This window comes from Nelumbo nucifera, chromosome 6, assembly GCF_055504915.1.
Source record: "Nelumbo nucifera cultivar China Antique chromosome 6, China Antique-T2T, whole genome shotgun sequence".
Lineage (NCBI taxonomy): Eukaryota > Viridiplantae > Streptophyta > Magnoliopsida > Proteales > Nelumbonaceae > Nelumbo > Nelumbo nucifera.
Window position 1 is genome coordinate 23,477,489 of NC_142654.1, and position 24,047 is coordinate 23,501,535.

General features: G+C 42.5%; 2 protein-coding genes across 2 annotated transcripts; one reads left to right on the forward strand and one right to left on the reverse strand.

Annotated features, from left to right (window-relative positions):
* Positions 1-10,675: 10,675 nt before the first annotated feature.
* Positions 10,676-14,444, forward strand: LOC104612694 (TraB family protein). Its single transcript, XM_010280224.3, has 7 exons — positions 10,676-11,238; positions 11,833-11,948; positions 12,086-12,174; positions 12,297-12,371; positions 12,717-12,824; positions 13,638-13,733; positions 14,059-14,444. The coding sequence occupies exons 1-7, from the start codon at positions 10,817-10,819 to the stop codon at positions 14,323-14,325; spliced, it is 1,173 nt and encodes a 390-aa protein (XP_010278526.2). The 5' UTR covers positions 10,676-10,816; the 3' UTR covers positions 14,326-14,444.
* A 2,514-nt stretch (positions 14,445-16,958) lies between these two features.
* LOC104612695 (RING-H2 finger protein ATL38-like) lies at positions 16,959-21,524 on the reverse strand. The gene is made up of 3 exons (XM_010280228.3): positions 20,725-21,524; positions 18,133-18,230; positions 16,959-17,695 (listed from the first exon to the last, which is right to left on the reverse strand). Exons 1-3 carry the CDS (start codon positions 20,881-20,883, stop codon positions 17,341-17,343), a joined length of 612 nt encoding a protein of 203 aa, XP_010278530.1. The 5' UTR covers positions 20,884-21,524; the 3' UTR covers positions 16,959-17,340.
* Positions 21,525-24,047: the final 2,523 nt, after the last annotated feature.

Here is a 24,047-nt window from a genome sequence, read left to right on the forward strand (position 1 = left end):
CGCGTCCAAATTTCAGCTCGCATTCAAGCTTTTAGCTCGCGTTTGAGTTCTCGTAGTCCGTTCAAGCCTTTTTCGGGGTGAGTACTTTCCTGGAATCCATCTTCTCTTTCCGATGTCGAGCTCGAATAGCTCAGACAGTTCTTCAAGGGGGTTCGATGCAGGTTCTACGAACCGAGTTGCATCCCCCGACAGTCCTAGCGAACCTGAGGTAGAGCTCGAGGAAGAGTTCGAACCCATAGGCCGAGTCGCCTCGGGTAGTTTGGCGTCCTCCTCCCGCCGAGGTCGAACGTTAGACAAATTTGGGCCTTCGACCATGACACCTGAGGGGCTTCACTCCCTTATTACCCAGTTTTAACTTGCCTAGGGAGTACACCTATTTTATACCCTCGGGCAGTTTCCCTTGGGAACACAGTCCTGATGAGATCGTGATATTCCAGGAGCAGCTCGCTGCTGGGTTGCGCCTGCCTTTCCACCCCCTTATAGTCGAGGTCATGAACCACTTCGGCGTTACTGTCGGCTAGCTTCACCCGAATTCTATTCGTAACTTGGTGGGAACAATCTCCCTATTTTGCGAACAGATTTTGCCCATAGACTTGGAGATTCTTTCTTCCATTCTGATGCTTAAGAAGCAAGCGGGTCCCCTTCTCGGGCGTAGACGGGCATATTACCTGTCTCCTCGTCCGGGCTTTAAGCTTTTACACGATCTTTCCAATAAGGTCCCGGCGTGGAAACAAGACTACTTCGGGGTGTGAAGTGCATTGGGGTGGCCGTTCCAAACCGGGTGGGGGATGGCTGCCCCTGATGCCGGTGTTAGGCTTGATAAGGAGACGACGAAGGGCCTCTGGGAATGGGCACGGCTTGGGCTAAAATGCCACCATTATCTGATGGAGGCCAAGCTCATTGAGGCCAGTTTGAGTTCGGGTAGGTTCCTTACTCAGAGGCTTACCTTTTGTTTTTGCTTTGTTCTTTCGTTTTTCTGATGCCGAGCTCTTTTTGCAGGTGTGATGGACGCAAAGAAGACTCGTGGTGGGAATCTGTTTCACACCATGAAGAGGAGGAAGCGAGTCGCCAAGTGAACTCGTGCCGAGCTGCCCCGAGATGCGGAGCCCGAGGTACCAGACTACCCGTCAGTGGATCCGCCTAGGGAGCCCGAGATGGCCCCTCCAGTACAAGCAGCGGCAGGGGCCCCTTATGCCGAGGCTACTTACACGGGGGCTCCCGCTTACTTTGAGTCCGTTTATACCCGAGCTGGGCCTTCAGGCTCGGGATACCAAGGCGAGTTCAGGAGCGTGTTGTCGCCGAACCACGCTCTTCAGAAGAGTAGGGTGGCCATTTATCCTGAGGAGGTCGCGGCATGGACCGATCTCCCTCTGAACCAGGTGGCTTGTCGTGCTGTCACTCATGCCATGGTGGTAAGTCAGCGATTTTCTTGTCGGGCTCTTTGCTTTTATCTTTCTTGCTATCGTTCTTTTGATCATTTGTTATTTTTCCTTTTGGTAGGTGAATTCTTTTATCCACACCTTGGCGGCCCAAGTGGAAAGGAGCTCGAGGCAGGCGCGAGCTGCTGAAGAGGCTTCTCGAGCTACTGAGGCGGCTTCTCGTGCTGCTCAGGCCAGGCTGGCGAGGTCTCAGAGGAATACCGAGGCCATGGGAGTTGTCGTGAAGCATATGGCGGACCTGAGGCTGGATTTGCAGCATCAGGTTGAATACCTTCAGGAAGACATTAGGGAGAGGACACAGATCTTTTCTCAAGGCATCGAGGATGCCAAGAAGAAGGTCGTTGATGAATACATCGCCTCGTCGCGCTTTGACGACCTGATGGTGGGCTAGTACAGAAGGGGCTTTAAACTAAGCTGGTGGATGATCCGGAATACGTACCCCGAGCTCGATATCAACACCATAAACACTTCGCGCATTACTCAGGAGATGGCCAACGCTGTAGACGCTGAACCGGACTCTGAGGATGAGTCAGGTCCTTCGGGCGTTGTTGAAGTGGCCTCTGATGATGACGAAATGCCTCCGGGCCTGTGAGCTCGACATGTATTTTTTTTTTTGGAAATGTACACTCCCTTATTTTGAAATGGAATGACTTTCTTTTGGTTAAGTGTTGGTTGCTCTTTCTCCCGAACTGACCGTATTTGCCGAACTGACCATATGCCCGATCTGTTTTTTGCCCGGGTTACTGCACTCGCGCGGCCTGTTTTTGTGTTAATACTTAGCCTCTGAGATGCCGATGCCCCTATTAGTTCATTGTCAACACTTTGCCTGAGCCTTTGGTTGGCACTTTTTTCCTTTGCTTGCCTATGCCGAGGTTTCTTCGTTAGCTCGGCATCCTAACCCTTAGGCTCTGGTCGCGACTTTGTCCACTTCGCTTGGTGGTCTATAGGTAGTATCGCCTTAAGTTGACGACGTTCCACGCTCGGGGTACTTGTTTGTCCTCTAAGGTTTCGAGCTCGTATGCCCCCACCCTGAGCGCTCTCTTTACTCTGTAGGGCCCTTCCCAATTTGGTCCAAGTTTGCCCACGCCGGGTTCGGGTGCCAAGATCTTACGGAGAACCAGGTCGCTGACATGGAAGCTCCGCTTCTTTACTCTGGCATTGTAGTACCGAGCTACTTTTTGCTGGTAAGCTGTTGTCCGGATGTACGCGAGGTCGCTTACCTCGTCTAGTAGGTCGAGGTTGGTACGTAACTCGTCTCCGTTTGTCTGATCGTCATATGCTTCTAGTCGCAATGTAGGTACTTTGATCTCCTCCGGGATTACCGCTTCAATGTCGTAGGTGAGTTTAAAGCGGGGTCTCTCCCGTGGTGGTTTTTTCCGTAGTTCGGTGAGCCCATAGAACACTTGGTAGCTCGTCCGCCCACAACCCTTTAGCTCGGTCTAGTCGTGCTTTCAGTCCGCGGAGGATGGCTCTGTTCATTACTTCTGTCTGACCGTTTGCCTACGGGTGTGCAACCGATGTGAAGTTCTGACGAATTCCCATATCTTGGCACCATTCCTGGAACTTGATATCCTCGAACTGCTTGCCGTTATCGGAGATCAGTACCTGAGGTAACCCGAAGCGACATACTATGTTCTTCCAAAAGTTCTGTATGTTTCGGGCTGTAACTGTTGCCAGAGGTTCAGCTTCTATCCACTTCGTGAAGTAATCTACCGCCACCACTAGGAACTTCCTCCCACCTGTTGCTGGCGGGAATGGCCCCAGGAGGTCGATGCTCCATTGCACAAAGGGCCATGGACTGGTGAGGTACTTGAGGTCGGCAGCAGGCTGATGGTGAATATTGGCATGCTTCTGACACTTGTCGCATTTTCTGACGAGCTCGACGGCCTCTGCCTTCATCGTTGGCCAGTAGTACCCTTCTCGAAGTGCCTTTTGGGCGAGGGCCCTGCCTCCCAAGTGTCTGCCGCACAGACCTTCATGAGTGTCGCGGAGTACGAGCTCGGCTTCGGTAGGTCGCAAGCAACACAGGTAGCGGAGCGTGTAGGACCGTCGGTACAGCCATTCGTCTATTATGACGTATTTGGCTGCCTGGCGTCGCACCCTCTTGGCTACATTGCGGTCCGCAAGGAGGGTTCCATCTAACAAGAAGCTCGCGAGTGGGTCGATCCAGCTCGGCTCTGCTTCAAGGACGGGAGCGACCTCCTTTGCCCCACCGAGAATGCTAGGCCGAGGTAAGTCCTCTATGTACACGGTTCTCATGGTGTTGTGACTCGTGCTGGCTAACCGGGACAGGGCGTCGCCCTCAATGTTCTCTGACCTCGGTATTTGCTTGATGAAGTGTGCCTGGAAGTTGAGCAGAGCCTCCTTTACTTTTGCCAAGTAGGCGATCATAGTTAGCTCGCATGCTTCATATTCGCCCGTAACCAGGTTGACCACAAGCTGGGAATCGCTACAGATAACTATGTGTTTTGCTCTTACTTTTTGCGCTAGGTTCAGTCCGGCTATCAATGTCTCATACTCCGCCTCGTTGTTGGATGCAACTCAAAGCGTAGTGCGTATTCCAATTTCGTGCCAGCTTGGCCGCGCAACACTATTCTAGCCCTGCTGCCTTGTTGGTTCGAGGAGCCATCTACGTGAAGGATCCAGGGCTCCTCATCCCAGTTTGCGTTTGGCCTAACCAGGAGAGATGCCACACTGGCTACTACTTCACGGGGTTCAGACTCTATTGGCTTGGGAGCTCCGTGCTTACCCGAACTGGGGATCTCGGGCTCAACCGACCTGGGGACTTTGAGGCTGAACGTGCACTCAGCGATAAAATCTACTAGGGCTTGGGCCTTAATAGCAGTTCGTGGCTTATACTGGAGGTCGTACTCGCTGAGCTCGATGGCCCACTTCGTCAGCCGACCGGAAACCTCGAGCTTGAGTAAGACTTGCCTCAGAGGTTTGTCAGTCAAGATGATGACAGTGTGAGCCTAGAAATATGGGCGGAGTTTCCGAGCTGCAATTACTAGTGCGTATGCTAGCTTTTCTATCTGCAGGTATCTCGTCTCTGCTTCCTGCAAAATTTTACTAACATAATAGATGGGTCATTGGACCCGATCTACTTCTTTTATTAGTACCGAACTGACCACCTCGTCGCTTGCCGAGAGGTACAGTTCCAAGACCTCACCCTCCTTGGGCCGGGTTAAGATTGGCACACTAGTGAGGTAGTTTTTTAACTCGTCGAACGCGAGATGGCAGTCTCGGGTCCATTTGAACCCTTTGCCTTTGATTGCTTTAAAGAAAGGCAGGCAGCGATCTGCTGATTTGGACATGAAGCGGCTCAGAGCGGCTATGCGGCCGTTTAGCCTCTGAACCTCTTTTACTTTTCGGGGTGGTCTCATATCTAGGATGGCCTTTATCTTGTCCGGGTTGGCCTCAATACCGCGCTAGTTGACAATGTACCCTAGGAACTTACCCGAGGTGACACCGAAGACACACTTGTTTGGGTTCAGTTTCATGCTAAATTGACGCTAAATTTGAAAGACAAAATCTAAGTCTTGTATTAATTCCTATGAAAACTGCGTCTTGACGACCATATCGTCTACATAACATTCTATTTTCGTGTCAATTAAGGGCTGAAACAGCTTATTGACAAGTCTTTGGAAGGTCGCCCCAGCATTCTTCAATCCGAAGGGCATGACCTTGTAGTAGTATAGGCCGAACTCGGTTATGAAGCTGGTTTTTTCCTCATCGGACTGGTCCATCCTGATTTGGTTGTAGCCCAAGTAGGCGTCCAAGAAGCTTAGCAACTCATGTCCCGAGGTCGCATCCACTAGGCGGTCAATTCTGGGGAGGGGTAAGCAATCTTTCGGGCAAGCTCGGTTCAGATCGGTGTAGTCGACGCACATACGCCACTTGCCGTTTGCCTTTTTCACCAGCACTGGGTTGGCTACCCAGCTCAGGTAATGAACTTCCCTTATGAAGTCTGCTGCGAGGAGCTTTTCAACCTCCTCATCGACCGCCCTCCAGCGCTCTGGGGCTAAGTTGCGTTTCTTCTGTCTAATGGGTCTAACTATAGGGTCAGTATTAAGTTTGTGAGTTATAAGGCTGGGGTCAATACCGGGCATATCAGCCACGGACCATGCAAAAATATCTAAATTTTGAAGTAAAAAACTCACCAGTTCGGTTCGTAGAGGTTCCTTGACGAAAGCACCGATCTGTAGCGTACGAGCCGGGTCCGTAGCCGAAGTCGGGATTGCGACCGTTTCCTCTGTGGGCTAAGCTCGTTCCTCGCCTTGCTCCGTAGGCCGCTCCAGTTCAAGGTCATTGGCCGCCTTGGTTTTTCCCTTCAAGCGGCAACATAACACTTGCGGGACTCAAGCTGGTCGCCCCGCGCTACCCCCACACCGAAGTCTGTAGGGAACTTCATTGCCAAATAGTAGGTGGAGACCACTGCCCGCAGGATATGCGTAATTGGCCGCCCTATTATGGCATTGTATGGGGAAGGGGTCGCGACCACTAGGAAATCGTGGTTGAGTCTGACCGCACAAGGCCATGTGCCGACTTCCACAGGTACTGTTATTTTCCCGAGGGGCCTGACTTCCTCTCCGCTGAAGCCCACCAGAGGAGTGTTTGCGGGCTTCAACTCGCTTCTCTGCAACTATAGCTGGTCAAATGCCGACTTGAAGAGGATGTCTGCCGAGCTGCCCGAATCCACAAGTACGCGCCTGACCTCGAAGTCGTTGATCCTTAGTTTTATGACAAGTGCATCATCGTGGGGGTAGTGGACCCCTCGCGCATCATCTTCTGTGAAGAAGATCGGTTCTTTCGTCTCCGGCCTCTTTGGAGGGTTCTGTTCTTCTCGGTCTGCTTCGCGAACTGACGTCCGGGCCGCTGCCGAAGTACAACCTGCTACCACCGAGCCTCCCACTATCACATGGATGGTTCCCCGAACTGGCCTCTCTTTCGGAGGCTGTTGTTGCAACGGTTCGGCTGGCCTGTTGCTGGATTCGGGGGCATCCCTTCCGTGCTCCCCTTGCCGACCTGCCTTATTGTTATTATTATTATTATTATGCTGTACAAAATTTCTCAAGTAACTGCGACGGATGAGTCCCTCTATCTCATCCCGGAGATTATTACACTGTTCGGTACTATGACCGTGATCTGTATGGAAACTACAGTACAAGTTTTTATTTCTCTCGTTTGGGTTCCCCTTTAGGCGAGGTGGCCATTTTACGTATGGGGCGTCTTTGATCGTCATCAAGATCTCGGTCCGCCTCATGTTTAACGGTGTGTAGTCTGTCCGAACTGCTAAGGGAGCTCGGAACAGCTGGCTCGGCTTCGGCTCCCGGACTAGGTTTTTTCTTTTGTCGACTGGGGCTCGCCTTCCCTCTGTTCTCATGAACTTATCCGCAAGCTTGAGGAATTCGGCCACGGTTGCGGGCTGGTTAGCTACCATGTGCCATTTGAACTCCTTGTGTGTTACTCCTTTCTTGGCCGACACGAGCTGCACCGCGGGGTCCAATTGCGGTATTTGCAAGCACGCGTCATTGAATCGCTTGATATAGCCCCGGATGGACTGTCCTTCCCTCTGGACTACTCCAAAGATGCTCTCCTCGGTTCTGGGGCATCGCTTGCTGGTGACAAAATGCGCGGTGAAGACTTGCACGAACTGGGTCCAGCTTCTTATCGACCCGGGGGTCAGGTTCCTGTACCAAGTGCGGGCCACCCCCCTGAAGGTGGTGGTGAAGGCCACGCACATGCACGATTCACTGGCCCTAGCTAGGTGCATTTGGGACTGGAAAGCATCGACGTGGTCGTTAGGGTCGAATGACCCGTCATACTTGTCCAAAGGTGGGAGCTTGAACTCTCTGGGCATGGGGACTGCCAAGAGTTCCGATGCGAGGGGGGAAGGAACTAAGAGAATCGGGGCAGCTTTTACCTCGTTCGAGCTTGTCTCTTCTTTACCTCTGAGCTTGGGCAGGACACGGGTGGCAGTTCGGCAACTTTGCCGGCGCCTTTGTTGCTGAGTGGGCCTGGTGCTAGCGCTGCTGGCCTCTGTGTTGCCGAGCTCGATGGACCCGGGCTGTTGGTAGTCTGCCGCTAGGACGCTGAATCGATTCTCTGTCAGCGGGAGCTCAGACTTGGAGTGCCGAGATACTGACTTGGCGAGCGAGGTTCCCAACCCGCCGGTGAGTTGCGAGGCGGGGGTAATTTTTCTTTCCCCTCAGCCCGGGGATGAGGCCTGGCTCTTGTGGGGGTTCTGAGGTTGGGAGGCCTCTCCTCGATGACGGCGTCCACCCTGAGGGGTGGGCTTAACCGGCTTTGGAGCAGGGTGCCGAGGTGGAAGCAGTGGTTGGTTCAGAGGCAGTTGGGGGAACTGCTGCTGATAGTGATACTGAGAGATGTGGTGCAGTATTTGGTGCTGCTGGAGCTGATGTTGCTGGAATTGTTGCATTTGGGCTTGCATTGCCCGCATGCATTGCATCAGGTCGTCCAACTGGTTCTGGCTGGTCGCCAGGGGGACAACAGTTGGTTCAGGAAAGGTTGTTTCGACAGAGAGAGGAAAGGGGACGTTCATGGCAGGAAGGTTTACGGGCGCCACTGTTTGTGGCGCATTCAGGCTAGGGATCCCATCCACCGGAAGGGGGATGGTGAACTGTCCGATGCACACCACGGGGACTTGGAGTTGTTCCCTGGTGGTGTTCATCTCCGTGCCACGTCCGACATTGCTGGAAGAAGCCATGAGTGTTGGGGTTTTGAGAAAAAGAGGTTATGAGAGTTTTAGAGGGAGACTTTTAGAAGCGTTCCCACAGACGGCGCCAATTGATGGTGCACAATCCGGCGGGTCCTAGCTGTCAAAGATCTTGCCTCGGGCTGGAGCAAAAGGTGCCTGAAACGAAGGGGGAAGAGAGTAATCTCCGGGGAAGAACCCGGTGAATATGATCCGAAGCTCAAGTTAGTATTTCCTCAAAGGCAAGATAAAACCAGATGGCACAAAGTCCACATACCTTGTTCTTGGGGGATAGAGAGCCTTTTATAACCACTTCGCGCACTCACTCCTAAGCTTCTGTCAGGTCGGGTATGATTACTTCTGTGCTTTTGCCAGTTCGGGTGTCATCACCTCTGCTGGGACAGAACCACCACTGCTCTCTTTGTCGGAGCCGTCTCTGTAACTGGAGATGGCAGTGGCAGGTCGCCGTTGAAGTGCGGCTGTCAAGCGTTAGATCCCAAATCAGTCAGGTGCGCCGCCCTTGGATACGGACTCCTTCGGTGTCAGGTACGGTGCGGTTTGTTTAGTTCGACGTCTTGGAGGCGAAGTACTGGAGTGGTGTCCGAGGTTAAGTCTTGAGTTCGGATAGAGGTGTGGCCCGAACTGCCATGTGCCGGGCCAGTTGGGGTTGTTTCGTAAGGCACGGGGCCTAAGGGAGAGCCCGGGCTCCTTGCGGGGAGTTCGGGCTCTTTGTGGGGAGTTCGGGCTTCTTGTAGGGAGTTCGAGCCACTGGTTCCTCCCTTCGGAGCTCTCGCCTTGGGCGTGCTGTTGTGCCGAGCTGTTGCCTTTTCCACGCATTGAGTGGTTACGAGGTCAGGCCAAATCTTCCTTCATCAAAACTATTTACTTGTTTTTTAATGTTTTAACATTTCTGTCTGAGCAAATTCAAACAAACAGGCACACTTAGGGTGGATTTTAAGCAATGTTTTAAAAGATGACCCAGAACCAGAATTGTTCTGGCCACTGGTTTCTGAGTCGATAGTTTGATCGTCCAATTCAAACAGACAACCCATTCTAATAAAAAAATAAAAATAAAAAAAAATAATTAAAATAAAAAACAGCCAAAGCCCGTTGAACAGGTCGACAGTTTGATTCCCCAAGTCAATGGATCATTAATCGATTCAACAGTTTTTTGCCAGTGATCAGTTTGGGGTAAAACATAACTGGTTGCCCGAATGGTTCCCAGGCCGAATGGTCCGATCGTCTACGTCAACTGCGATTTGAAAATCATGATTTTAAGCATTTGGATCTTATCTCCAGGCTCACAAACTTGGTATCTTATCTCTTAAATAATCACTTTCTTTTAATTGATTAGTTTTCTTTAAATATCCATGCGTCAAGACTTGTGAAAGTTTAGCATATCCATCTATCCATCTTGATCTAACAAGCCCAAGATAGAAACAAAGAAAATAATATAAGTTAAGAAACCCCTATTGCAAGTAAAATTGGAGTTAAAAAAAGCTAATTAGATAAATGATCTCAACCTTAACAAAAAAAAAAAAAAAAAGAAAAAGAAAAGCAATTGAAATAACTAGCTTCTACAAATTATCGTTCATAATAAAAAATGTTCCAAGGGTGTGTTTGGTTATAGTGCAATTGCATGGGAGTGCAAAGGAAAAGAATACAAATTTTGATTTAATTTTGTTTTGGGTTTTATTTTATTCTACTTCATATCTTATTTTACTTCATTTGTATTGCAATCAAACAAAATAAAGTAAAATTTGAAACAAAAATAAATCAGAATTTGCACAGTTACATTAGAATAGTTTTACATCAGTTCAAATAAATTTGTACTGCAACCAAACACAGCCTAATAGTTTAGTTGTTGGGAGAAGTAACCAATTACAACCCCTCCAAGATATCAACTACTGGTTAGATGATCAAGATATATAAAATATAATTACTTAGTTAAAGAATTGGAACTCAAAATTTCATGGTGCCCACATGAATGTTTTTTATGTTTTTATGTTTTTATTTTAATTAAGAAGCAAAGTTATCAGTTTTGTTTCAAAAATTATCCTTATTTTTTAAAATCATCAAAATAATGACTTCTACAAGAAAATCAAAATTTTGAATATAAACGATTATATAATCTATAAAATATGATATCATTGATCAGATAAAAACACATTATTCGAATCATCTTGGGTGTTTAGAGAGGCAAACCAGGCAACGGATTGGCTCACTCACAAGTCACAATGCAATGTCTTCTATTCATTCTGTTTTCTCTTTTAACTCTTGTAATGTTTCTAGGCACATTTTCTTTCGTATAAAAAAGAAAAGAACACTAATATGTGCAAGAATTAATCTGTGTAAATTTTCAGAAAGATAATGGCTTTTTAACCATCAGTAGCTAAAAGCCTTCTTTATTTTACGCTTCTCAAGAGTATGGTTACTGGCTATGGTATGGAAGAAGAACAAAACCGTTATAGCGGTCGTTAAAACCGTTAAAAAGATTGGTACTTGTTATCCAAAGCCACGAACTTCTTTTATTGTGAGGACGGTGTGAGCGGTGTGAGCAGGGATTTTCTGATGAGGACGAAATCCATGTTCTTATTTTCGAAGGAGAAGAGAATTCCGCAGACCAACCACACAAAGTTGTCATCTTTCTATCTATCCGTCCATGGAAAGCTTAATCTTTCCTTCCTCTCCCTTCCCCATGAATCCTGATCTCCTGCGCTTCTCATTTTTCAAACCTCGCCAACCCTGTAGTCTTCCCAGAGTCCCAACTTCTAAAATCCCTAGGGTTTCCATCAAAGCTCCTCCACCAGAATTCGATTTCAGAACAGAAGTTCTGGAGGACTCCCGAAACGTCGTTGCTGAAATGTATCCGGAGCTGCTGGACTTGGTCGAGAACGGAAGCCTGGTCCTCATTGAGAAGAGGCGTTTCGGTCCTGTGCCAAAATGGAGAACTGAATTCGTGGAGCCGGAGGTGATTTGGTTAATTGGGACGACACATATCTCGCGAGAATCCGCCACTGATGTTGAGCGTGTTGTGAGAGCTGTTAAGCCGGACAATGTCGTAGTAGAACTCTGCAGGAGCAGGCAAGAACGGTTCAATTTTAACTTTTCTATTCTTCTGAGAATATGAGCAATTTTGGATGCAACATTACAACTTAGTTAGTCTTCCAAAAACTAAAAATCGTTAGACAGATGGCAAGGAAGATTTGATGATGCCATGACAATTGCTCGAATTTGATTCATTAATACCGGATTTAACACTCTGTATGTTTCAGGAAGAAAAAGGGGGGAAACCTAGATGAACAATAATTGATAATTATACTATTTAATTATATTATTTCTTGCATTTGTGTTGAATTAGAGAGCCTGACGTCTGCTGAACTGAAATAGTAATTTCTTGTATTTAAAGGAGTCATGTTGTAATCTGAGGTGATTGTTCTGATACAGTGGTACCCATCATACCCGTCAAAAAATATATTCTTTCAACAAGCAAATTATATTTTTGCTCAACGGTTCAAATGCTTAACAATTCCACTAATAAAAATGATGCCAAACAATTTGATGATGTGTATGTACTCAGTAGAGATTGTTAAGTCCCTCGAATTCAATCTCTTCTGCAGTTTTTGTTCAGATTCAATCCCGCAGCTTAACTTCAATTGTTGCAGAGCTCATTTTCAGAGCTGGAATCATGTATACTTCCAATGAGGATGAGCCTAGTACGCAATTAAGATCGAATATGTTTTCCCTGAGTGGGGCTGGCTTTTTTGGAGCTGTTGGTCGGAGCATAAATTTGGGTAAGTGCCAATTTAGGCTAAAGTATGCTTTTAGAATGTACTTTTTTTCCTTCCTTTTCTTCTTAACATGTTAGAAAGAATTCCATCAAGCTGCTTCTGAATACCGAAGTTACAAGCAGCTGTTTTTACACTGGCAGGGGGTCAAACTGCTCTCGCACTACGGCTGCTTTTGGTGGTTTTCTCCTCCAAAATCTCTTCAAAAGTGGACAGACCTTTTGGGGATGAGGTTAAAGATTAGATTAGAAAGAAAATTATCTGAAGTAGCATATACAATGATATATTAAACAAAAGAATGGAATGCTATTCCTTATTAATTTCCATTAAAGGCATTTTCTTCCTAATGACCAGTTTCGTTCTGCTCGGAGAGCATCTGAGGAGGTTGGAGCTCAATTAGTGTTGGGGGATCGGCCTATTGAAATAACTGTATGTTACTTCCTCATCCAAGTTAAATGTGGTTATCTCATCCATTCTGGTTAAATGGGTTTTGATATATTGAGTGATTATAGGCTATATTAATTATTAAAGAGGGCACATCTGCTGCAACCACAGTTGTATAAATTCCTTGAGACCCCCCAAATAAACACGGACACGCCAGTGAAGGAAAAAAACAAAACAGATCAAATGATGTCTTGAATTTTATTTCCATCACAGGTCTGTGTTTAATTGGAAGGTCAGCAAGGAAGTTCTTCAGATATGAACTTTACATTAAGTCCTTATTTTCTTTTCTCACAAGTTCAATTGTTGATTGATTAATGTCTGCTGTTACAGCTTGAAAGGGCTTGGAATTCTCTCAAATTGAATGAGAAGCTAAGTTTGGTAACCTCGGTTCTTCGTGGAATCACTTCACCATCTGAGATATCAGGGAACAAATTGAAGGTCAACTTTTACTGATGTTTATTTCTATTATTTCAAAAAATTGCCCGCATTTAATTTTTCAAGAATTGCAGATGAAATTTCTACCAAAAAAAAAAAATAGAAGCTGAAATGTGTTTTTAAGCATGTTTATATTTTCTTGAAGAATCTTCCATTATGCATTTCTTTGATTGTTTCTGTGTTTTTTCTAATTCATCTAGTGATGTTTGGAACTTTTTTTCTGGTGTATGTAAAGTCCAAATTATGGTGCAATACCTTGTTCTATATTTTCTCTTGGTATTGTGTTTTGGTTCAAAAGCTTCAAATTTGTATGTCAACCGGAAAGATGTCTACATCACAGTTGTGAGATCATAGTAAAGTTCTAATTAACTTAGTCAACAGTTCTCAACAGAGGAAAAAAAACCATGTCAAGGTCATGATATCTAATGTATTTTAGGACTTCACTTTTACAGAATATAGTATTTTGAATATATAGTTATACATTTCATATCCAATTTTTGTTGCGAGATCTTAATTAGTTTCTCAAGGAGTTACATCAGTGTCAACATTGCAAACCAGCAACCTCAAATATAATATAAGCCATAAAGGATAACTCAGATTGATCATTTCCATGTATAATAACACCATTAAAGGAATTGGAAATTGGAAACACAACTAACTTCCATAGAGACCAACTTCCATAGAGTAGAGAGAGAACTAGTTTGAATGTGATGTGCAAAGTTTCTATGCTCGTAGAACTATCTTTGCAGCATAATAGCATACCCAGATTCTCCTACATTAACTTCTTTTACACTTAAAAATTGTGTTCTGTGGCAGGGATCAGAAACTGATGATGGTCCATTTCAGCTGTATGAGCAGCTAAGTTTTTCATATCCATCGCTCCTGCAACCTCTCATACATGAGCGTGACACGGTTAGTAGTTCTTTTTCTTCTGGAATAAAGTAACTACTAAAAATCAAAGTTTTTTCTGTTGGCACTGAATAATACGCCATTAGTGATCAAAGAGTTCAGCCTTCCAGGTATCTAATACATTTCTATTAAATTGAAGTGTTTGTAAGAGTTAAGAAAATTCTCTTGCTATATGAAACTCCTTTTTACTTGAAATCATCCCATTGCAGTTGTTACTGTTTTGGTTTTCTGTGGATTCTGTATGTAGTTGAAGTAATGCAATATTTTCTAACTTTATCGTGGCATCTCAATTTATGTTGCATACCTCAACTGACTATTGTTCTTTTAGTATCTAGCATGGTCCCTGAAGCGGAGCAAAGCTGTAAATAGTAGCAAGAGAGTAGTAGGAGTTATTGGGAAAGGCCACATGAATGGAGTCATATATGCATTAGTATCAGATCTGGGAGACTTGCGGTTCCGTGACCTTGTGGGCAAGAGGCAACCTGGTAGCAGTAATAATGGATGGCTCAACACACTTTTCAAAAGTTTGATAAGAGACACTATAATTGGTATTCTGTTGTGGGCTTTATTTGAACAGCTAAAGACTGGATTATAGAATATAGACATCAGATCCCGGTAACATGTCTTAATTTATGTATGATTTAAGTGCACAGTTACATGGAAACATGGTAATTGAAAAGGGAAGGAGGAAAGAAAAAGGTAGAAATAATTGCAGATTTTATTCCTTTTTTATTTTTTTTGCAATAGGGGAATAGTTTTCAATTCTACAGCCAGCATATGTCACTAACAAAATTCTAAGTATGCAATTTTTTACCTTGATATAAAATTTATCGAACCCCGTTGTTTGAAAAAAAAAAAATCGGCTCCTTTACGGCCGGAGGAATACACTGAGGGATTAAATGATTGTGGGCCCATATATTTTATGACTGATGTAGAGTGTTATAATTGGTTTTACAGCCTACTCAACAGCTATCGCATTCGGGTAATCCTATCTGTCTTTCTACAAGTTGGCGGGGTTAAAAAAAGACTTGATTAGAAGTAATAAGAGATAGTTTAAACACCCATAATTTAACAATGGATATGTTACAAACAGAATGCATTGGTGAAACATGATTCAAGTAGTCGATCCCATATGATTGGTATAGGCTTAGATGATAATGACAATGACAACGATGATGATGATGATAATGTATCACTACCCTTTAACCCATGCATGATTAATCAATACATCAATGCATAAAAGAAAAGGGACATTCTTGGTTGATAGAGTGGTCCATGTTTGAAGTATCAATGCCAAAAATAATATACTTTCCTCTATCACATCTAAGCAAATGCAAGAGTTCAAGTTTACAGATATCACCATCACCAAGGGAAGAATATATACATGGGGCTGAGGGTTGTGATAGCATTCCTTGTGGTTGATGATGATTGATGGAACCCATATACTTTGAAAGCATTGCTCTTATATGTTGCCCTTCTTATATATAAAACGAAGTCACCCCACGCTCCCTCTAGTTTAGCTTGTGTGTGTGTGTTTGAATTTTTTGTTAAATAATTATGAATTAGCGCCCATAGGACTCCAACGTATAGCCAATGGTTTGCATGAGGTGGGTCTAAATTTCCAATCTGAAATGTATAGATATTGAATAAGTAGAGGAACAATCTCTCTAAACTACCTTGTATCTACATTTGTACCTAAAATCTCTCCATTTTAATCCCTCTTCACTCTCTCAGTCTCATTCTTATTATATGCATATCTTTCTCTCAAAGAACCCATGTATTAGTACATAATAATATTGGACAACTACCACATCTGACTGGGTATTGCTGTCTTTACATGCTTCTTGCAGAATTTTCTTATTTTTGCAAGAAAGGGTTCAGAAGAAAAGTTGAAAAACTATAGAATTTTTATGACATTCCATGAATTTTGGTGGTGTATATCCTTGTACTATTTTGTCACAATAAATGATGAATGACTGATTTCTAAAAAAGAAAATTGAAGATTGGTAAGATAAAAGATAAGATGCATCAAATACAAATTTGGCTATTGCTTTATTTTAACATATCATTATAAAAATAAAGGTTTGTTATTCATATAGAAAGAGTATTATAATGTAATTGACTATATTCTTTCTTTGTACAATAAAAAGTCATTAAGTACCATTTTAATCAGTGAAATTCTTAGCTCAAGCCATGGTTTTCAAAACCGGATGATCGGACCGGTTCCCTGTTTTTCCCCAAAATCGTTGATTTTGGTCAGTAAATTACTGAACTGACCGGTTAATCGTTTGAACCGTTCGAACGATTTTGACCGTTTTTAAATTTTTTATTTTTTGTCAAAACGATCAGACAGTTTGACCCGGTAACCGGACCCCTGACCAGTTCGGTCACCGGGTCGGTTTTAAAAACCATGGCTCAAGCTTTGCAGCGGGTCATCCTTCGCTGATGCTTGACTCACAAGGAGGATTTCTAGGATTCCCGAGAGGTAAGTCGTAAATGCAGTGTTGCAGACTGTAGACATCTATTAGTCGACAAGGGAATTTAGACGTTTAGATTTTAGAGTAATGGAAGAGATCTGTCGCATTCAACCAAGGATCAAGGATGGAACACTATGGATGTATTGGTCATTGGTCGATTGGCTATGTGGTGTTGGATTGTTGGATAATGCATTGGCCTTCATAAAGAACATGTCCATCAAGACTGGTGCAGCCTTGTAACTACTCCTTGCAACTTGTAGAAATTTAGGCATTTTGAGCTTGCACACAAAGTGAGCAACACCTAATCGAATTAGAACCTGATTCTTGTGAATGCTATGTTCAGTTCACAAATCGCGGCCGATTGCATCAGAGATTTTCAAACCACTGTATTTATGGGTTAAAGAACATGTTCAATTATTAAATCTATGCTATGTTCAGCGGTTAATATAATATGTTATAAATATAAAAAACCAAAGAACCGAACCGATCAAAAACTGAAACCAGTCAACCAGTTAACCGGTGGTACCAGTTCGATTTCAGTTCGGAGAAATGCAAAAACCGATAAGACCAATTCGGTTTCCGAAAATTGCTCATGGTTCGGCTAACCAAACCGTGAGCATCCCTAGGTTCTAAAGCTTGAAGTGTATGCAAATCTAAAGTCTGAAACAAATCAAATATTTCAGAAAACTTGTTAGTTCAGTTGGTTAGAATTCCATGTTATTAACACAAATTGTTTAAACTCTAAGCATCATAAGTACAACATCAAATGCAAGATTAATTCATTAAATACAACTACAAGCCTGCTGAGGCACACCTTGGTTCACATGAGGCCACAAACTGAATCTCGCCTGTGTGCCTAAAGCATATCTTCTAAAACATTGCATGCAACTATTTAGTATTCAGAAAATCTCAAATAGTTCATTGTAAGAAATTGTAAAGAATGGAGTGCCCATGAAGTTTTAAGATATCTCAACTGCACATTCACTTCATGGAACTTTCTACACCTCAAGACCATGATCAGGATTCAGAACACTTCCATTAGTATGTAAAATTTTCTTTATATGCATACGTTGCTTCCAAGAAGCAAAGGAATAACCCATTCCCAAACCAATCCACTTATCTCCTCACTTTCGCTATCGCCTTGTTTCTAGTTCTCCAATAGGAGCAAGTTCTAGGTTTCTGGGCATTGATTCATGATTACCTTGGTTACTTCCAGTTCCCAATGGATGCCCATGGTCAGGTAGCAGCCAGCCGTTAGAATTGTCACTCACAACCTCAGGACCATCAATTGATTCATGGAGTACATTGAAAGTTGGTGATCCCTCATATTTTGACTCAAATGATTCTTTTAAAGGAAATCGGCAAACTGGACATGTTGATTGTTTCTGTAGCCAGATATCTATGCAGGTTAAATGAAAATTGTGGCCACAGTTGGGCATAATTCGCAATATCTCCTTCTCTTCATACTCAGCCAAACATATCGAACACCTGCAGTAGCATAAACATAATGAATTCTTAACATCTAGATTAAAATTACAAATATAAAGGATAAAAATCAGGAACCAAGAATGTATATATTCTATATAACATCTATTGATGAGCCATATTTAACATGGTTTTGGCCATTTAAAGCCTTTCTTCATATTCGCTGAATACCACCTTGTATGATAATACTAAGTTTACCAAAAGTAAATAAAACCTTCATTCCAATTGCAGAAAACATTAAGTAGAAGACAGTACAAGATAATTAAATTTAAATGCATGTATTCCCTACAACCTTTGCCTTTCAGGCCTCCCTATTGCAAACTCATTTACTCTGCTGCTTGAGAAAGAATAAAACTCTGCCTACAGAAGACCCTGTGAAACTTGAGAGAGAGAGAGAGAGAGAGAGAGAGAGAGTTCCTGGATATACAATATAAACTTACTGTGCATCTTCAACAGAACGGAAAGCCTTCCTGTCAAACTTCATTGTGGGGATGGCAGCAACCACAACAGGTTCAAGCCCACTGATCCTATGTTCTGGCTGTCAACAAATTCCAAAGGATTAAAACTATAAGACCCAAAAGAAATTCTAAATGTAATATGAGAAAGATGGAAACTTGTATGATCTCAGTCAAGCCAACCCACTGTATTTATGGGTTCTGAAACAAACAATGGTAAGGAATACATTTTCATACATAAAGAAGCCATCCCTGGAACATGGAGGTACTCTAATCACATTTTTGTTGGTAATGGCTACTCGGCACTATAAAAATAGAATATCCTTAGCAAAATAAAAGGGCCCCAAACTTACACTCCCAAAGCCCAAAAGGAGAAAAAGAGAAAGAAACAAAAGCTTCCCTCTCAACCATCTGCAGAAGACTTGATATAAACACCCCCTGCCTCCAAAAAAAAACCAAAACCTAAGGCAGATTCCATCGAAGAAAAATAAATCCCTACAACCACCTTTTACAAAACTTTGACAGCAATTACCCATCTCCACCAATAAAAGAAAATATTTACAACCATAGATTCTGCTCAACCTCTGGATAACACCTCCACATTAAGCCTTCCCAACAATTAGACCAACCAGAAAAAATAAGATTCAGAAGTAGCAAATTAATTGAGATGAAAATTTTCCCCTTGCAGTTTCTCCCTTGATCTCAAGAAACATTTTTAGCTTCTTTTCCCTGTCCCCCTTTCTCTTTCCACTTAGCTATCAATTCTTCCAAGAACCAAGATATCCTGAAGCATCAATTGAGCATGGTTTCACCATTATCCTCTTTCCCACTTTGAGTAATTTCAGAGGGATGTTCCTTACCAATTACCTGAACAGGGTTGCTAACAACTTGGCCAAAATCCTGATGCTCCCCTTCCTGGCATTCTCTTTCTTCCTGGCATCCCTTATCCTCAAGCACTATGGAATGATCTTTAGATCTAGCATCATCACCATGGAAGAGGGAAAAAAAACTCAATTTGTTGCTAAGAGCCACTGCTTTAACCAGAATTTCCATATTCTTAATCCTGGATTCTATTGGCTTTGACTGTTAATGAAGCTCTATAGTGGAGTATGTGTTGTAAAGATGGCAGCATTGGACACTTCATTTTGCATGGAGATAACAAATTTCTACGTCAACCTCTAGAGCTGCATCAAATGTTGATCTTGGGTCTTGACCAAGACCCCAAATAACTGAAACCAGCATGGGTGATGGACTTTTTTTTTATTTGTAGGGAGACTTGATTCTTTCATTTGGCTGTGATTGATGTACATGTTACCTTATATTTCCTCTTTTTCCATGGTGATTTCTTATTACTTGAAAACTCCTTTTTATGTTAATGAAACTTTCCTTTATTACATAAGAATACATTGAACGCTTATTGAATAAGAACCACTTACACAAGCAATCACTGATCACATATCTTTGTAAGCAACAAAAACCTCATTATCAGACCACAACTTTTACGTTTGAACTGCAGTCTTACCTTTCAGCCTTATTTATGCTTGACATCATGTATCAAACAAGCAGTTCAATGATGCATGGATACTTCAAATTCATACCATGGTGGATGGGCAGCAATGTTGTTGAAATCTTGCAATCAATGATAAGATTCACAATTCAATTAGTGAATCCCCAGAGTTCTGATTCAAATCTTACTTCAAAATCCTTGTATTGGGGAAAAACCACAAACTATAGTTCAAATTTCATTATTCAATTCATAAATGTTTCAATTTTGTCAATTCATACGAATCAAATTAAATTGACTGGAACCCATTTCCATACCTTATAATTTTCTTTCCTTTTTACATTACCCTTACTAAACTAAAGATTTATTTGGAGAGAGATTACCCTTACATCACCAAACCTATTCAGAGACTTTTTTTCAGTATCAGCATGAGGGTTAATCGACTTTGAAGAGAAATTATAGCAGCTATAGATCATAAGCATAACCTAGAAGTGGTAAGTTTGGTGGTATCAATTGCTTAGATGTAGGATATTGATGTAAAATCAAGCTCTTTTTTCTATTTTAAGCTTTGATAAATTTCTAAGAAAATGGAAATAATCATAAGATTAGATTCATGCAAATAATAAAATGAAAAAGTTACAGTAGCAAGAAAAGTTAAAAAATGTAGAACAAAGAAGCACCAAAAAAAAAAAAAAAAAACTAAATATTAACAAAGAAAGAAACTACTTTATCTTAAACAAAGGGAAATGTTATAATGCTGTTGTATCTTTTTCTTATATTTCGAACCGTTTTTCATAACAAAGACATGATCTGTGAAAGGAACAATACTATCACACCAACAGAACTCTAGCGAAGAGCAAATGTCACCATGTAGCAACGATATGATTTGCAGAGTAACCAATCAAATTAATCGATCTACAAATAAGAACAGAGTCCGCTCAAACACAATTGAATAGACCATATCCAATGAAAACCGTAACTTTAAATCTTGAGATCAAAAGGAGGATACGCAGATCCGAGACCACCACCATAAATCATGAGAAAGAAGATAGCAATACCAGAATCCAGCATACCTGCTCAATATCAGTCCTGGAGTCCATTTCGAATACTGGGCGAGATTCAACTGCGCGGATCCTTCCGCATATTAGTCTTGTGCATACAAACACAATAAAAGTCGCGCTCATCCCAAACCCGATTACAGTTGTAATAAGGTTCATACTAGCAGTCGACATCGCTATTCGCTAAACTTAGCTCACTTCAGAAGTCCAAACCCAGGAGAACAAAGACCGTCCGCCACTTGAAGACGAAGAACAAGACGAAGAATAAATCAATAGGAGGACACCAACAACAGCAATAACTGCAACTAACCCAGATCAGAATTCTTCAAGGGGTCAAAAGGCTTCAATTCAAGAATGCGGGAACTAATCATACACCAACAACCCATTTGGAATCCAAATCGCTTTGCAGGGACTCAAAGTTGATTCTGGAGGGGGCCAGGAACAGAAGGAGTGGATGAGAAGAGAAATGCGAGAGAGAGGGGGGGAAACTCTCTGGTCTCGTTTTCCTGTTCTTCTTGGAGTCTCGCATAGGTGCGGTCACAATCAGAGGGACCCACCAACTTGGAATTAGAATCAGACGGCCATGAAAGGTTGCAACCTTGGCGGCAAAGGACAACTCGAAAGAAGAAAATGAACAAAAGAATTAAGATAAAATAAACAGAGAAAGAATTTACAAGATTCCTCTCACCGATCAACCCATTGCCCAGCCCAGCTGCTTTTCATGCCTCCTCCTTTTTCAGCTTTTATTTTCTTTTGGATAAGATTTAAATTTAGGAGGTGCTGCTGCATCTCTTTTTTCCGAATTTACTTCACCGTCTCTGTCTCTATCGGACTGTCTCTATTCTCTTAAATAAACAAAAGAAACGAACAGGTAAAATGGGAGCCTCCCCGGCCCCCACCGATGAGTCACCCATGGTCCGACGTGGCAAAGGAGATGGCCTTGTCACCCATACCCATATAAGTAATAAGGCTGAATGAGCGGAATATTTTGCTATTCAAGTTCAACTCGCCAAAAGAATTCAATTCAAACGCCATATGTTCGAGCTAGGCTGAGCTTGATGGTGGTCTAAACTTCATATGAAAAATGAAAAATTATACTGAATTTCATTAGGCTCAAATTCAACTTGATTATTAACATTCTGAGTCAAATCAAGCTTTTCTCGAGCCAAACTTGAATATTTTGTAAAAATCTAGATTCCTATCCACCTCTACATGTCACAAATTAAAAGCATTGACTTGAAATTAAGGGTGTAATCAAACCGAGACAAGCCAAACTTCAACATGTTCAGCTCGATTAAAGTATTTTCCAGTTTGAGCTCGATCTATGAGTTCAAGTTTTGCTTGAAAGTTCGAGTCAGGCTTGGGAGGCGAAACTGTTCAACATCCCATGAAAGCTCAAATTTGATTGCACCCTACCTGAAACTGTGGCACATCAAAAACGTTGACCTGAAGGAAGCTGAAAGACTTTTTTTTTTTTTTTGATGAAAGAAGCTGAAAGGTGAAAGCGCAAATAATACTAAAATATCTCCCTCCAATCCAACTCCATTCCTTCTAAACAGAAACTTATCAACTTTTGGATGACTACAAATTGGACACAAATTTTATAAGAGGAATATTCAAAGAACAAGTTTAAAAAGAAACTAAAGGATTGGGATCTAGCCACGTCAGAAAAGGGTGGCAATTGCACTCACAGAGGGGCAATCCAGTCATGCATGACCCGATAAAGAATATGACATATCTTGATTCTCACTTTTCTACATTCTATCATTCTATGCTATTTCTTTTCATATTCTTCTACTCAGAATATGAAATATCTTGATTCTCACTTTTTCTACTTTTAGTTTTAGAGAGCATTAAAAACAAAAAAAAGGAAGGAAGAGTGGGTCAGTAATGGCAATTGTATCTTTCTGGGTTCTAACTACCTGCCTGGCAAAAACTGCTTGATTTTTTTCCTGTAAATACGATATCTTTTCTTTCTTTTTTTTTTTATAGAAAGGCCAGAGACAACTGCCAATTCGTATATTCTATATTGACAAAATCAGAAGCTATTCCCGATTACAGGCCGACCCCAACTAACAACCTTGGCCCAAGGCCAAATTGTTCAAGTACCAACTCCAGTGATGTCGGGCACTTAAAGCTTAGCTAACATAGTTTTCGCCATCCGTAGTTAGTCAATCACAGTTCAGACTTCAGAGGTACCATTACGAAACGAATAATAACTCAGGATCAGTGGGTCACCATATCCAATACAAGATTCAGCATTGGACGGACCTATCTGGACCAGGAACAGACAGGTTAATAGTTGGAGTGAATCACTCGATCAATCATGATTCGTGAAGATCGAGCGTCAATAACAGTGGTTAAACTCAGAAGTGAGAACGGACCAAACAATTGAATTGAAGCAATGACCCGATCATCTCGTTTAATTTCCAGATCCCAGTTATTTAACTATTTTCACCGTATCTGATCGTCCAGTTATTTGGTAAAAGTAAAACCATGACCCCAGTGACAGTGAGCCTTCTTGGTCTGTCACTGTCAGGTCCAAGTCTGACAGCTTTGTTTACATAATTTAATAAGATGTTATTAAATGCTTTTACCCTAAGCAATCCAAAATAAATAAAGTGGCATGATTCAGGCTCCAACATGCAAGAAGAAACTCTAAATTTAAACATTAGCGTCTAAGCAAAAACAGCTTCACTGCTGAGTGCTGATGATTAAAGAATAAACAAATAGCAGGCGTCGCTTTTAGAAAAGAGGTTGGATCTGGAAACTATATTAGACGCTTACAAGTTTACATACTCTACGGGACAAAAATATTTATGCAAACCTGCTCAATATAATGCATGGTCACGACTCACAATCGCGAATTGTTCTAACTTGTAACATTGCCAAATAAATTCTGGATAGGCATCCACTCTAGTCCCATATCTGCCATGGATGATGGATCCCACAATCCACTAAGGTTTGAGAGTGCTGACAGCCTGACGCTCAAAGCAACACGATTTCTGGATTACATCACAGTTCAATATAGTTCAAAGCAATGACTTAAGATAGTTGATAACTTTAATATATAAAGTAATGTATTGGGCTTGCCAATCATCCAGTCTTTTTGGTTGCTATGTCAGAATTCAGATTGCTGATTCTGATGGCATTTGGTTTTTGTTGTGACTGGTTCCTCATGGAAATGGCCCTTCCAAACATATGATATAATATGTTCAAAAGCTCTGCTTTTCTACCAATTCAATGAAGGCAAATTACCAGCCTACCTCTCTATATGGTGCAGCCAATAGAAACTCTTTCCTAAACTTCAGAAAGTGCATAGTGGTTGGCCATTGGCT

What these genes read in the sequence shown, in the direction of transcription:
- LOC104612694 (XM_010280224.3), top strand. Translation starts at nt 10,817, where the DNA reads ATGGAAAGCTTAATCTTTCCTTCCTCTCCCTTCCCCATGAATCCTGAT. An exon ending in GTAGAACTCTGCAGGAGCAG is followed by an intron (nt 11,239 to 11,832) that starts GCAAGAACGGTT and finishes GCTCATTTTCAG; the next exon opens with AGCTGGAATCATGTATACTT. An exon ending in TCATACATGAGCGTGACACG is followed by an intron (nt 13,734 to 14,058) that starts GTTAGTAGTTCT and finishes TTGTTCTTTTAG; the next exon opens with TATCTAGCATGGTCCCTGAA.
- LOC104612695 (XM_010280228.3), bottom strand. Translation starts at nt 20,883, where the DNA reads ATGTCGACTGCTAGTATGAACCTTATTACAACTGTAATCGGGTTTGGG. An exon ending in CCAGGACTGATATTGAGCAG is followed by an intron (nt 18,231 to 20,724) that starts GTATGCTGGATT and finishes ATTTGTTGACAG; the next exon opens with CCAGAACATAGGATCAGTGG. An exon ending in CGTTCTGTTGAAGATGCACA is followed by an intron (nt 17,696 to 18,132) that starts GTAAGTTTATAT and finishes ATGCTACTGCAG; the next exon opens with GTGTTCGATATGTTTGGCTG.